The 12,884-nt window shown below is 53.1% G+C and overlaps 3 protein-coding genes across 3 annotated transcripts; 2 read left to right on the top strand and 1 right to left on the bottom strand.

The window, feature by feature from the left end:
* Window positions 1-1,509: 1,509 nt before the first annotated feature.
* On the top strand, window positions 1,510-3,700 carry PG998_004117 (NADPH-cytochrome P450 reductase; the record flags this gene model as incomplete). The annotated part of the gene is made up of 3 exons (XM_066870935.1): window positions 1,510-3,294; window positions 3,347-3,625; window positions 3,683-3,700. 3 exons carry the CDS (start codon window positions 1,510-1,512, stop codon window positions 3,698-3,700), a joined length of 2,082 nt encoding a protein of 693 aa, XP_066734685.1.
* Window positions 3,701-4,576: 876 nt separating this feature from the next.
* Window positions 4,577-7,160, top strand: PG998_004116 (uncharacterized protein; the record flags this gene model as incomplete). The annotated part of the gene is made up of 3 exons (XM_066870934.1): window positions 4,577-6,659; window positions 6,686-6,726; window positions 6,816-7,160. Coding segments are annotated over 3 exons (2,469 nt in total), but the record flags the coding sequence as incomplete, so codon positions are not given.
* A 1,070-nt stretch (window positions 7,161-8,230) lies between these two features.
* On the bottom strand, window positions 8,231-11,868 carry PG998_004115 (uncharacterized protein; the record flags this gene model as incomplete). Its single annotated transcript, XM_066870933.1, has 4 exons — window positions 8,231-9,718; window positions 9,766-10,246; window positions 10,306-11,223; window positions 11,285-11,868. The coding sequence occupies 4 exons, from the start codon at window positions 11,866-11,868 to the stop codon at window positions 8,231-8,233; spliced, it is 3,471 nt and encodes a 1,156-aa protein (XP_066734683.1).
* Between the last annotated feature and the right edge of the window lie 1,016 nt (window positions 11,869-12,884).

Genomic DNA, 12,884 nt, shown 5'->3' with positions numbered 1-12,884 from the left:
TCGATAGAAAGCTTTTGCTATGGTCGGCTGCACCCACGTTAACTTTAAACATATTCGATGATGATTATGTTCCTCCTCTCATGCATATTCACGTCAATTAGATGAAACAACTACCCATCCTGGGATACATGTGCTACGCGCATACAAACTGTGGCCATTCACGTATACATACCTAGGCCACGGAAACACAGACAATACATTCTGCAATGCTGTACCAAAAATCTGCATTCTGAGATTGATCGGAGAATCGGCTACGAGCATAAGATCTCTATCTATCCGGTCGCCGATGGGCGGGATTTCAAGGAGCCGGCGTGGATAACAAAGGTGCCAGGTCAAGCCGGGCCAAGTTCAATGCTAGTGTGCTGCAAGTGGTATGGTACAGTGCCTTGCTTACTGTACCAATAGAAATGAAGAGGAGATAGTTGCCTAGGCAAGATAGATAATCTCGCCCAGTAGTTTCACTGTCTGTTCAAGCCGTCACCACTCTGCATACAGTATGACTGGGAACGAGGCACGGGGAGGCTTCCAAGAATGTACCTATCGCGTAGCAGAAATATGCTCCGAATACTCCGTACCAGCTGCACCTCAACAGAACCCAAGGTCACACACCTCGCAGGCCAAGCCCGTGGGAAAGACGGTCCACAAGGAGCAATCCATTATCATATGCAATCGGATCCTTCCACGGGTTTCTTCTGATTCCACCATCTTACGATCCAATCCGTCATTCTGTATCCCTTCTACCCAACCCTCTGGTCTTCCAAGAGCAACACTTTGCGGGGTTCTCTACTATCGATGCAACACAGCTACTTAGTGGAGTGGAGTTGGTCTGGAGGTCACTAAGTCTGAGTCTGGACAGCGTGGTCAAATCTCACGCTATTGCACTATTGCACTATTGCACAATTCCTTCCCGGCCCAAGAAGTACCCTGAAAGCAGCAGACCCCCAAATCCGAGGGTGACGGGAAACAAGCAGAAGAATCGATTGCCGTCTTTGGCCCGTCCCAGCCGTGCCGTAAGCACACGCACTGCGAGCACCCACTCACACTCACCCTAACACCCAAGTAGAACATACCGCCAGCCAGCACTGAAAATCCCCCAAAAGTACCTATCTGGCTTGTTGGTCCTGCCTCCCAGCGCCCGACTACGGGGTGGATTATTTCCCGCCGGGAACTTTCGAGAGGGATTGACTTAGGTTGCCCTTTCGTCCCTGCTTACGACCACACTTTCCCAAATCCAACCCGCACTCTATTCCTGTCTCCCACCTGCGATCATTTTGGAGGCTCACACCGAACGATTGGCTTCGTTTGGGTGATTTCAAGTCGCGTTTTGTGATACTTTCGGGCTGGACTAGGGGATCCAAACTGGTTCAACTTCACTCTCCACCCTGATCACGTACACAGTATACGCCCAGTGCACCGCAACTTTGACCAGCGTGGCCCGCCATTGCTAGCGACAACCTCGGTTTTCTCTCGCTGGCCTACACGGCTTCTGTGTCGCCAGGCAGTGTCATCATGGCAACCCAGCTCGACACCCTGGACATCATGGTCCTGTCGGTCATCCTGATAGCCACCGCCGCCTACTTCACCAAGGGCAAGCTGTGGGGTGTCACCAAAGATCCTTATGCCAACTCGTTTGCCAACACCAACGGTTTGAAGGCTGGCAAGACGAGAAATATAATCGAGAAAATCGAGGAAGCCGGTAAAAACTGCATCATCTTCTATGGCTCGCAAACTGGCACTGCGGAGGACTATGCCTCGAGACTGGCCAAAGAGGGCAAGAGCCGATTCGGGCTTGAGACTATGGTAGCCGACCTCGAGGACTATGACTACGACAACCTCGACCAACTCCCGGAAGACAAGGTCGTCTTCTTCGTTCTCGCAACCTACGGTGAAGGCGAACCCACGGACAATGCCGTTGATTTCTACGAATTCATCACTGGCGAAGATGCCTCCTTTTCCGAATCGGCCGACCCGCCTCTGGGTACCCTGAAATATGTCACATTCGGCCTGGGCAACAACACCTACGAACACTACAACTCTATGGTCCGTAACGTGGACAAGGCTTTGACAAAGCTCGGCGCCCACAGAATTGGCGATGCTGGTGAAGGCGACGATGGTGCCGGAACTATGGAAGAAGATTTCCTAGCCTGGAAGGAGCCCATGTGGGCTGCTCTTGCCAAGAAGATGGGACTGGAGGAGCGAGAAGCACAATACGAGCCTATCTTTGGCATCGTCGAGCGTGAAGGCTTGAACAAGGAGTCGCACGAGGTTTACCTTGGCGAACCCAACAAGATGCACCTCGAAGGCTCTGCTCGCGGTCCCTTCAACGCCCACAACCCTTACATTGCCCCGATCGTCGAGTCCCGTGAAATCTTCAGCGTCAAGGATCGCAACTGCCTCCACATGGAAGTTGACATCAGTGGCTCGAACTTGTCCTATCAAACTGGTGATCACATCGCTATCTGGCCTACAAACGCTGGTCAAGAGGTTGACTATTTCCTGGATATTCTTGGTCTCACTGAGAAGAGAGACGCTGTTATTAGTGTCAAAGCTCTTGAGCCCACGGCCAAAGTTCCCTTCCCGACTCCTACAACCTATGATGCTATTGCGCGATACCACATGGAGATCTGTGCTCCCATTTCCCGTCAATTCGTAGCCACCCTTGCTGCTTTCGCCCCTGATGAGTCTTCCAAGGCGGAGATGACCAAGCTCGGACAAGATAAGGATTACTTCCATGAAAAGGTCAGCAAGTACCACTACAACCTCGCGGGTCTTCTCCGTTCAGTTGGCGGTGGCCAGAAGTGGAACAATGTGCCCTTCTCTGCTTTTATCGAAGGTCTAACCAAGCTGCAACCCCGTTACTACTCCATCTCTTCGTCTTCGGCTGTACAGCCCAAGAAGATCTCCATCACGGCTGTGGTCGAGTCGCAACTGATCCCTGGACGCGCCGATCCCTTCCAAGGTGTGGCTACCAACTACCTGCTTGCTCTCAAGGAAAAGCAGAATGGCGAGCCGAACCCCAAGCCGTTTGGTCTGACGTACGAAATTTGTGGTCCTCGCAACAAGTACGACGGTATCCATGTGCCGGTACACGTTCGCCACTCTAACTTCAAGCTCCCTTCCGATCCTTCTAAGCCTATTATCATGATTGGCCCCGGAACGGGTGTTGCGCCCTTCCGAGGATTCGTACAAGAACGCGCAAAGCAGGCCGAGGATGGCGAAACTGTGGGCAAGACTATACTCTTCTTTGGTTGCCGCAAGCGAAGCGAGGACTTTATGTATGAGTCCGAATGGGAGGTAAGTCGATCATCATCTCTTCTACTTGACACATCCACTAACATCATTGTAGGAACGCAAGAAGGCTTTGGGTGATGCTTTCGAGATGCCGATTGCTTTCTCGAGAGATGGCCCCAAGAAGGTCTACGTCCAACACCTGCTCAAGGAACGTTCAAAGGAGATCAACGAGCTGCTAGAAAAGAAAGCCTACGTCTACGTGTGTGGTGATGCCGCAAACATGGCACGCGAAGTCAACACGGTGCTCGCACAGATCATTTCGGAGCAGCGTGGCATCCCCGAGGCCAAGGCCGAGGAGATCGTGAAGAACATGAGAGCGTCCAACCAATACCAGGTACGTCAAACCAAATGGTTTCCTCTCGAGTCAAGCCGTGCTAACCTCTTGCTTTAGGAGGATGTCTGGTCGTAATGGAGCTGGCCTGTAGATGGGCAATCTTTGGCGGTGATGAAGGGGTTCTTGCATGGCTCCGGTGTTACCTGGCTGCTTGGTGGACGGGCTATAGCCGATCCAAGAGCGCTTTTTGGTCATGGGAGGCGCAAATGGATTATGAGATTCCGATACGGAGATATAGATTTTGAGGGGTGGGGGGTTCGTATAAATCTGACACGACGATATAGCAGTAGACGATTGTCTTTCACGTCTCGTAATGGACATGCGCAGTATTTAGAATGTGTTTGGTTTCTTTCACGTTGAGATCTAATAGTTGTATATACTGATAGCCCGCTTGACGTCTCTGGGGGCTCCTGCGGGTGTGGGGGGTCACTGTGAAGGCACCTAACCTGTGTGTGTACTACACAATGACCGTGCTAGAATGAAACTAATAAATTGTGAAGATTACGGAGCCAGCACAGGTACAGTTTTCTTGTGCTTTGCCCAAGTATTCCGTACAGATACTCGCACCAACTCTTGGCAACCCTGCAAGCTCCACTGAATAGGAAGAGAAAAAAAATTAGCTGGCAGGATTCGACATCCCACTACGACTGACAAATATTTCCGGTTCTATTTTCTCGACGCCCATTCACCGCCCAAATTTCTTCTCACCGCCTTCCACCCTACCTTTGCCGCATGAGCATCACCATCGCGACGACTTTACGATGGGTCGAAAGGTAAGTTCCAGAGTTCGTTCTCGTTGTCTGTTGGGTTTTTGTTGATGTGAAGATAATGTCAAAGTCATAATGGAAAAAACCCAATCTCTCGTCTTCTGGCATCACTAATGCCGAATTGCTTCTTCATCATGTACAACAAGTTGCTGACTAGTATCGACTTACATAGCCCAATCCAGTCATCCTCTCGTACTTTGAGAGAGGCGAGAAGCTCAAGGACAACAGTAACAGATATGCGCATACCTGTGTGAAATGTGGCGAGCACTTTGCCAAAGGCCGCATCGATTCTCTGACAAACCATCTCACCAAGAACTGTCCTGCCATCTCGGAAGCCGAGAGAATCAATGCGTGCCTGGCCCTCCATGGCATACATGGGAACACGGCTGCCGCCCGCAACAACAGGGCCAACAACGCCCAGAACACCGCGGCAGCTAATGCGCTCGCCTTGACGCAGAGCAACTGGACTGCGCTCGAGACACTGGCCGAGGTCTCCCGCCAGATTGATCTCAGCGAGAAACACGATGACCATGTGCCGCACAATCGTAATCAGCCCGTCGATGCGACTTCGGCACCTTTTGCTGACAGCCTGCTTGCTCCTATGGAACATCACGATTTCCAACAGCTTCACGAGCAGTTTACCATGGAAGGCCAACCCTTGACTTTCGATGGCCACCCGCAGACAGAAGGCCAGCCAGGCTTAGAGGGTGTCCAGCCTGAAATGCAGCATGACATGCACCATGGTATGCATCACGAAATGCATCACGAAATGCAACATGAGATGCAGCATGAAATGCAGCACGGAATGCCGCACGAGATGCAACATGCATTGCCGCACGAGATGCCGCAGGAAATACAGCATGAGATGCAGCATGAGCACGAGCTCACCACAGAGGAGAAGTTGCAAAATCTACTCCAAGCTGATGGCGTGCCCGCAGACTCGAACCTCTCTGTAGCCGTTGCAGCCACTGCTCGTCTGAACCCCTCCTTCCTTGATCCTCAGTTGCACCAGGTATTGCATGATGAAGCAACTTCAGAGCCCATGGGTAGCAGTGAGTGTCCTGTGACGTCAGCCCCTGATGAGAACTTGGCAGCCGTGGAATCGCTACAGTTTGCACCAACCTCGGAGGCCAATGGGGAACACCCCCCTCCCAGAAGCTTCCTTCCCCCCGAGTCAGATGTCACCATGAGTCCGTCGACAGGACTGGAACCGCCTGTATCCAATATGGCAACCACCACATCTGAAGCTCCTGCACCTCTCGTAGCCGAGGGTCTAGCCACGGAAGCAGACATGTTGATCGACTTTTCACCGCCGTTGGCTCCAGACGCCAGACGCCCTGCAACACCAGGTGATGCCCAGGTCAACATCACAGAAACACCATGGGCAGAGCTCACGTATATCCCCGAGGGTCTCCAGGCACCAGCAACGGTAAGCAGTCAAAGCCAGCAACTTGCGTTTAGCCTCGCCAAAGGTGGCATGCGCATGGAAACGATCAGTCCCAACGGAACGCGCTCGAAACATGCAAGGGCTCGATTCGACTCGGAGCGACGGAAAGAGGTGCAGGAAGTGCGTCGCATTGGTGCTTGCATACGATGTCGAATATTGCGAAAAGTGTGCTCAAAGGGCACTCCGTGTGACACATGTCGGAAGGTCCTCTCGCCTCGGGTCTGGCTTACTGGATGCGTGCGAACAAAGCTGGCTGAACAGCTCGAACTCTACTCAGCTGGTGTCCAGGTTGTCATAGCACAGAAACGCATTAACGAGTTGAAGAGCGAATACACCTTGTCCAATAAGGGTGTCGTTATCGAAGCGTCACATTTCAAGGAAACTGGGCACCAGATGGTTCTACAGATGCTGGAAGGCCATTCCACCAAAGATCTCCAAGAACACAAGGTCGACCCCGATGCTCCTGGCACGCTGGTTATGATTGATTCCAACAAGGAGGACATCCCGGCCAAGGTAGAGGCATATATGCGCCAAGTGTTGCCTGAGCTTATCAAGCGCGAGCAATCGTCCCATGTACGGGTTACTCTCGAGTGTGCCATGCAGGTTGCTGAAGAAAGCAACGATGAGTTGCTACGAAGATCACTGGATCTTTGGGGCCTGGTAGAGCTGATGGACCGCGAACGCCAGTGGTCTTTTCTTAGGAAGATGAGCGACGGCAGTGGTGGCGTTGTGGAGGTTACGGATGATTCCCACAACGAAATATTCACGAATATCTGCACGCAGCTTACAGCCGGGGCCGAGCGAAAGGCCGCCGCAACTAGTAAAAGCCTTCTCAACGGGATCCAGCGCAACTTGCAGGACGGCAAGACAAAGCTAGGATTCCCCATGTTCCCTCACCGCCATGGTATTCTTGAACTGCGTTGAGAAGACTACATGGGCCTTCAAGGCATGGGAGGGCGAAAGCATCCGGCAGCAGTGGCCCCTCGAGAAACAGCCCGACCACTTCTACCATCAGGGGTATGGACTCTGCGACCTCTTGCGGATGCTCCTGATGATCCGACACACTCTCCCCAGGGCAACAGCGCCTGACTCGGATACGCCTCTTGTGGCTGATGAACAGCAGGATGATATAGTGAAGAAGTACTACAGGGACTTGAATGTGACTTGTAATGCCCCCCTCACCCAAATCTTAGTAGGCAATGCCAATACTAACATTCCTTTAGGTGCCTTCCTGCAGGAACGAAGGGATCATTTTTCTTTTGATCAATCCGACTCACGGTCGCTCGAGTTCCTCTACTGCTCCAACCTTCTCCTTACTTGAGAGGCTTGTCGAACTGACACGATGCTCAATGTTTCGGTTGTATGGGAGGGCGAGAGAAGAGCGTCTCATGGCATTCATGGTATTGAAAGAGGAACAAATCGGCGGAAAGAAGATAAAAAGGCTTTGGTTGGTACTGTGGATTAGATGCTTCTTAGACTAAGATACCCCATAGCAAAAGTCTAAGAGGGGAGGCGTTTGTAAGGTGTCCTACTGTTTCTACCAGTTACTTATATAGTAGCTCGTACTTTGCATCGATCAAGCGACAATGGGAATATCCAATGCTTGCTGGAGTGTTTGATTTTATTATTATACTCGCAAAAGTGTCGTATCATTACAAAAGTCTGTATAAAGTACACAAGGAACCTCTTCTCTTTCTTTCTCTCAGAGAGCCAGCCACAGAAAGGAAGAAACCAAAAAAGCCTCTCTGTCGCATCACTTGCCTCCTCCCTCCCTCCTAGGTATTCAACACCAAAAAGAAAAAAAAACCCCAGAATGCTCGACTCCACTTGAACCACGGCCATTGTCTGTTGCATGCAAAATCATACAAAACCCTTTCTGAAAAACTCCCCCAGGTCCGCGCTTTGAGCACGCCGAATTTGTTTTACCCCTTTCCCTATCTCTCACTCTCTTGCGGCGGGTCAAGAAGGAGAGCCAAGTAAAGAAACGAAGGGGAAAAGAAGAGAAGCGGGAAAATACAAGAGGTATAAATAATAGCGGTAAAATTCGACACGCCATCGCAAGCTGAAACTCCGATGTAGTGGCTACCACGTCTCTCTTTCCGAGTATTCGCGTGCTTATTTGCTGCCCCATTCTCTCCGCCACTCCGCATCTATAGAGACCCTAATACGAGAAAAGAGACCCCAAAGACGTGGAGGAAACGGCGAGGAGTGGCAGCGACTAGGACAAGCACAAGGTGGGGAAAGAGAAGATAAAACAGGCTGAGAAAAAGAAGAAGAGAAACCTCCAAGGAGGCCAAGACAACAGTTTCGCAAGATGCACGCCCAGGCGAATAACAGCCAGGCTAGGCACCACGTCAGCGCCACCGCGGTCCAGCAGCAACTTTTCAACTACTAAGCCGCCGCTGCGGGGCCGGCGGACGTGGGCGCAGGCGTCTCCCGCTGGCGTTTGACCACGTAGTAGGTGATGAGGCTCTTGGGGTCGTCCTTGACTCCCTTCATGCACTCCCAGAATTTGTGCTCGCCGACGCGCGCGTGCAGGGCCACGCAGAGTTGGACGGCGTCCATGCGCACGCGGCTCTCGCGGCTCTCGAGGCAGCGGGCCGCCAGGCCAGCCAGGCCCGTGATCTCGGTCTCGTTGGGCGTGAAGGCCGGGCGCGTGTCGATAAGCTGCTTGAGCACATGCAGGCCCATGCTGAGGCTGCGCGAGCCGGCCGGGTCCGCCTCTATCTCGCCCAGGCGGCGCGTCATGATCACGGTGATCTCGTCGGCGTCACCGAGAAGCACCAACTCGTCGGCCAGGAGCTCCAGGCCGCTCACTATATGCGTGCGAGCTTCATAGGCGGCACGGGTAGTAAGCAGCGCTTCCAGTCCTCTCGAGACATGGGGTTGGAAGCTGTCACGCAGTTTCTTTAGCATAAGCTTGATGGTCGCCAAGACCTGGGCCTTGACGTCCTGGGCCTTCTCAGTGCTCAGGTCTGGGAGAGGTGATTCCAAATACTGGAACAAGCCAACGAGAAGCGCATCAAATCTCTCGTCGGTGAAAAGGCCCTTGGGGTCCCGTATCAGCGACTGCAACTTTCGGAACCCGTGGACGTCGAGAGTGCGTGATTTGACGCGTGCAGTACCGCTTTCTAGTAGGCGGGCATTCTGGCGGACTTTGTCAGGATTGATCGATGGATCCTCCCCTGCGGCCTCGACAGCGCTTGCGCTCAAATTCAAGCGGGCAGCATCTTCATTAACGTGTCTTGCTTCCAGAACAGGTCGCTCAGAGTCTCCATTGGTTGTGGGCCGCGGAGTAGTGGAAGGGGATTCGGCAGTCAAAGGATCCTCATAGACCTTCAGTGTTTTCGATGGCGTTTCCGGGAGTGGCTCCTCTGTTTGCGGACTACCCTTCAACTCTTCGGGCTGGACTACAACCACGGGTTCTGACACTTCCATGGGTTCCGAGAGTTCTGTGGGCTGCGTAGGCTCTGTTAACACTTCGGGTGTTGCAAATTCTGCAGGTTCTACAGGAGCCGGGATCTCTGTAGCCTCTTGGGGCTCCGCGGGCTCAGCAGGCTCCACGTAAACTGTAGGCTCTTCGTGCACATCATGCGGCTCTACCATGACAAACGGTTCATCCTCTGTGTATATCGGTGTGACATGTTCCTTGAGGTCAACCACGTTGGGTACGACCAGAGAGAACTCTTCATCGGCCTTCGACGGGCTACTACTGGGGTCAAAAGCAGCCATGGCAGCCAAGACCTTGGCCGGGGTCTGTCGTGGTGATGTTGCAGCCGCTGCTGTGCCTGTCGTCGCCGCTGGCTTTGGCGGGCTCATTACACTGGACTCGCTGAGAGAGTAGGTTGGTGCCCGGGTCTGGGTCTCGGCGCCGTCCTCCTAGGAGACCCCGAGATTGCTTTGGGGTTAGCAGCCTTGGATTTGACCTCAGGGCTGGACCTCTCGGACAGTGGACCATCATGGTTGCGACCGGAGTATGGCCCGGCAGTAGCGGGTCGAGGCGCCATTTCTGGCCGTTGCCCCATCTCGGGCCGTTTTCTTACAGGCCTTGTAGGGGCAGCAGACATGCCTCCATGGCTGGCCGTAGCCTTTGTCCGCGTCTGGCTCGTAGACGCAGCAGTGCTGGGTTGTGAAGAAGAGCTCGACATCGTGGGTGCTGTACGCTGCGGGGATATCGTAGCCATTGCAGAGCCTGGGCGGACTGGCAGGTTCTTTACTGCGAGAGCCTTTTTCTGTGCCATCATAGCCTCTCTCAACGATGGTTTTGATGACGTGTTTATTGTGCTCTTCGACAAGCCCATGCCTGGGCGCGCTGGTACCGGCTCAGCCGGTTTGGCGGACGAGTTGGGGTTGTGGGAGTCCTTGTATAGAAGCTTCTGCGCCGTGGTATCTAGGTTCTCCATAATGCTGCGAAATAAGTTAGTACACTGACTCGGTATTCAGAAAAGGGGTCAAGGCCGGCTCACGTTTCTGCTCTTGCGGACCAAATAGTAGCAAACAGCCAATATGCCGAACGCATCTGCTCACGAACGCCAGGGTTTGCATCAGCTAGACCCTTCTTGATGCACTTCTCCATAAGCTCTAGGCCCCCTGAATGTTCAAGGTGGTGTTTGTGATGCGACTCCTTGTTGATCAATGTCTTTAGCCATCCGGCGGCATAGGTCCTGGGCTGTACGTTCTTGTCCTGGCAAGCACCCCAGACATGTTGCATGATCCTAGCATTGTAGGTGGTTTTGCCGACGATCGTATCAACACAGGCATTGGCCAGCTGTGACATGATCTTCTTGGTCGCGGCACAAAGCTTGATCAGAGTCTGCATCAGCAATTCAACCATGGGATCCATACCAGGCCCGAAGGTTAGGGCCATGTCTTGGACGAGAGCACATCCTTCTTTCGCCAAACTCGTTCGCAGGGTCGTGCATGCTTTGATGATGCCATCCAACGTGCTTTTACACGAAGCCAAAAATTGGTCAGGGAAGTCTTGAGGCACATTCCCAGCAATGAGCTTTCTCAGCTTCGTGATGCTTTCTTCTCGTTTCAGCCAATTTTGTTCGGTCTCCTTACCCTCAAACCAGGGGTGCATTTCTCTGAAGATATCCTCTAGCTCACGCGACGTGTTGACGTACGCGGGGTCGACTGGCTCGGGGCGTGTTTCCACCATGGGCGTTGTAGGTCTCTCGCTTGACATCGAGGACACACTGGCACCCAGGTTTCCTCTCGGCCTGACGAGAGGCGCAGAATCTGGTCGGTCCTCCGGCATCATTCGTTTGGCTATCGCAGGGCCAGGGGCTAGCTCCTTCACAATGGCCGATTCTATCGCGGGGCGCACCTTGAAGTTCTTTAGTTGTTTCTTCAAATCGGATTTTGCAGCATTCGGGGCATCTCTGTAGGGCAGCATGTCAGCATTGGCGATTTATAAAGAAATCACAGTTTCTGGAGGCGCACCTGAACAGTTCTATGACGGTGGTCTTGGCGGTATCGCGCACCATCCCGTCGGCATCCTCCAACAGTTCCATCAGCGTAGGAACGTATACTCTGAACTGCAAGCCGTGCTCGTTGTGCATCTGCAGCAGCCACTGCATGCTCGCCTCCTTGGCCCGGGGGTTCTTGCCGGCCATAGCGACGTTGCGCACGAATCGCTCGGCCTCTATTGGCGCGGCGCCGTACATAGTTGTCATAGCTTGGATGGCCAGAGCTCTGAACTTATCCTTCGGGTCGCCCAGCTTTTCTACAATCAGCGGCATCGTGTGCTTTGCTTCCTTCAGGATATACTTGGGCTCCTGCCGCGACAGACGCGTAAGCAGGTGGTTTAGTGCGGTAAAGCCGGCATTGACCAGGGCCGGGTGCTGGGAGCCCGAAGCCAAGCGCAAGGCCTCGAAAAGCGGCGCGACGCATATGTCCGGGACGTTGTGTTGCTTGATAGCGGACTTGGCGGCGGTGACATGCTGGGCTTTCATATCGACGGAGACATCTTTTTTCAGGATCGCCATCAGGTCGGCGACCTGCTGTTCGGTGAGCTTGTCCGCCATATTCACCCGTCGCAAGGGTACTGTGAGCTAGAGTTTCGACAGGCCAACGGGATCGGTATTTCTACAGGTTGTCGCAAAGCAGTCAATAATCGTCCTTGGTGCGCCTTGGTGCGCGTCGCATCCGTCGAACCCAGCGGGGGGAAGGGGGTTCGGGCGAGCGAACGATGCCGACCAGACAAGCGTATTTTTGCTTGTTCTTGCTACAGGGGAAAGATAAGAAGAAGAAGAAGAAGAAAAGGGCGCAATCGTTTGTACGTACTCGGACTGGGTCTAGAGTTGTTGTTGTTCGCTTCGCAAAGGATGGGCTTATTACATGTAGGCCGTGGAATATGTAATAATGACATTGGCCAGGGAGATGAGAGGGTTGCAGTCGCAGTGGTGATTTGTCAGATGTCTCAATGGGCGGTGATGGTGGTTGCGAACGGGAGGCAACAGCGAAAAAAGAGCATCTGAGATGGTGTAGCAGCGTTGGATTTGTTGTCGCGACTCACATGCCGCAGAGTCCAATGATAGGGACGGACAGGTGTTGTGTTTTTTCGGGAGTCCAGTCAATCAAGTCGTGTTGTTGCCGATCAACCAGAGGCAGCACCAAAGAAGCAAAAGGCACCTCGCAGCATGCAGCAAACAGCTTCTGCGGAGACTCTCGCCGGCAGCGGTGGGGTCCGGCCTTTGTCCCCAAACAGGCCCTAGAACAGGCCCAACGCGCTATTGATTGGGCCTCTAGCGGTAATTCGGTCACGCTAGAGTACCCTGTCGATGATCTTAAATAGGCACGATATGTACTTGTTTCCAGAGTGAGGGGCAAATGCAACAAGATACAAGATAAACAACATACATAACCAGATCAATGACAGCAACAGCAGACCGATGGATGCATGCATGGCCGAACAGTGACATGCCATCGCCTAGCCCAGTGCATGTAGATAGACATGCTGTCTCAGCAGAGCAACAAAGTGAGATGTGTCATAAAACAGTGGTGATATTGGCGAGACCAGGTACCCGTACGCACCCTTTGC

This window comes from Apiospora kogelbergensis (assembly GCF_038363985.1).
Source record: "Apiospora kogelbergensis strain CBS 113332 chromosome Unknown utg000002l_segment0_segment0, whole genome shotgun sequence".
NCBI classification, from domain to species: domain Eukaryota; kingdom Fungi; phylum Ascomycota; class Sordariomycetes; order Amphisphaeriales; family Apiosporaceae; genus Apiospora; species Apiospora kogelbergensis.
The sequence above is the reverse complement of the archived record's forward strand: the minus strand, read 5'-3'. Positions and strand labels throughout refer to the sequence as shown.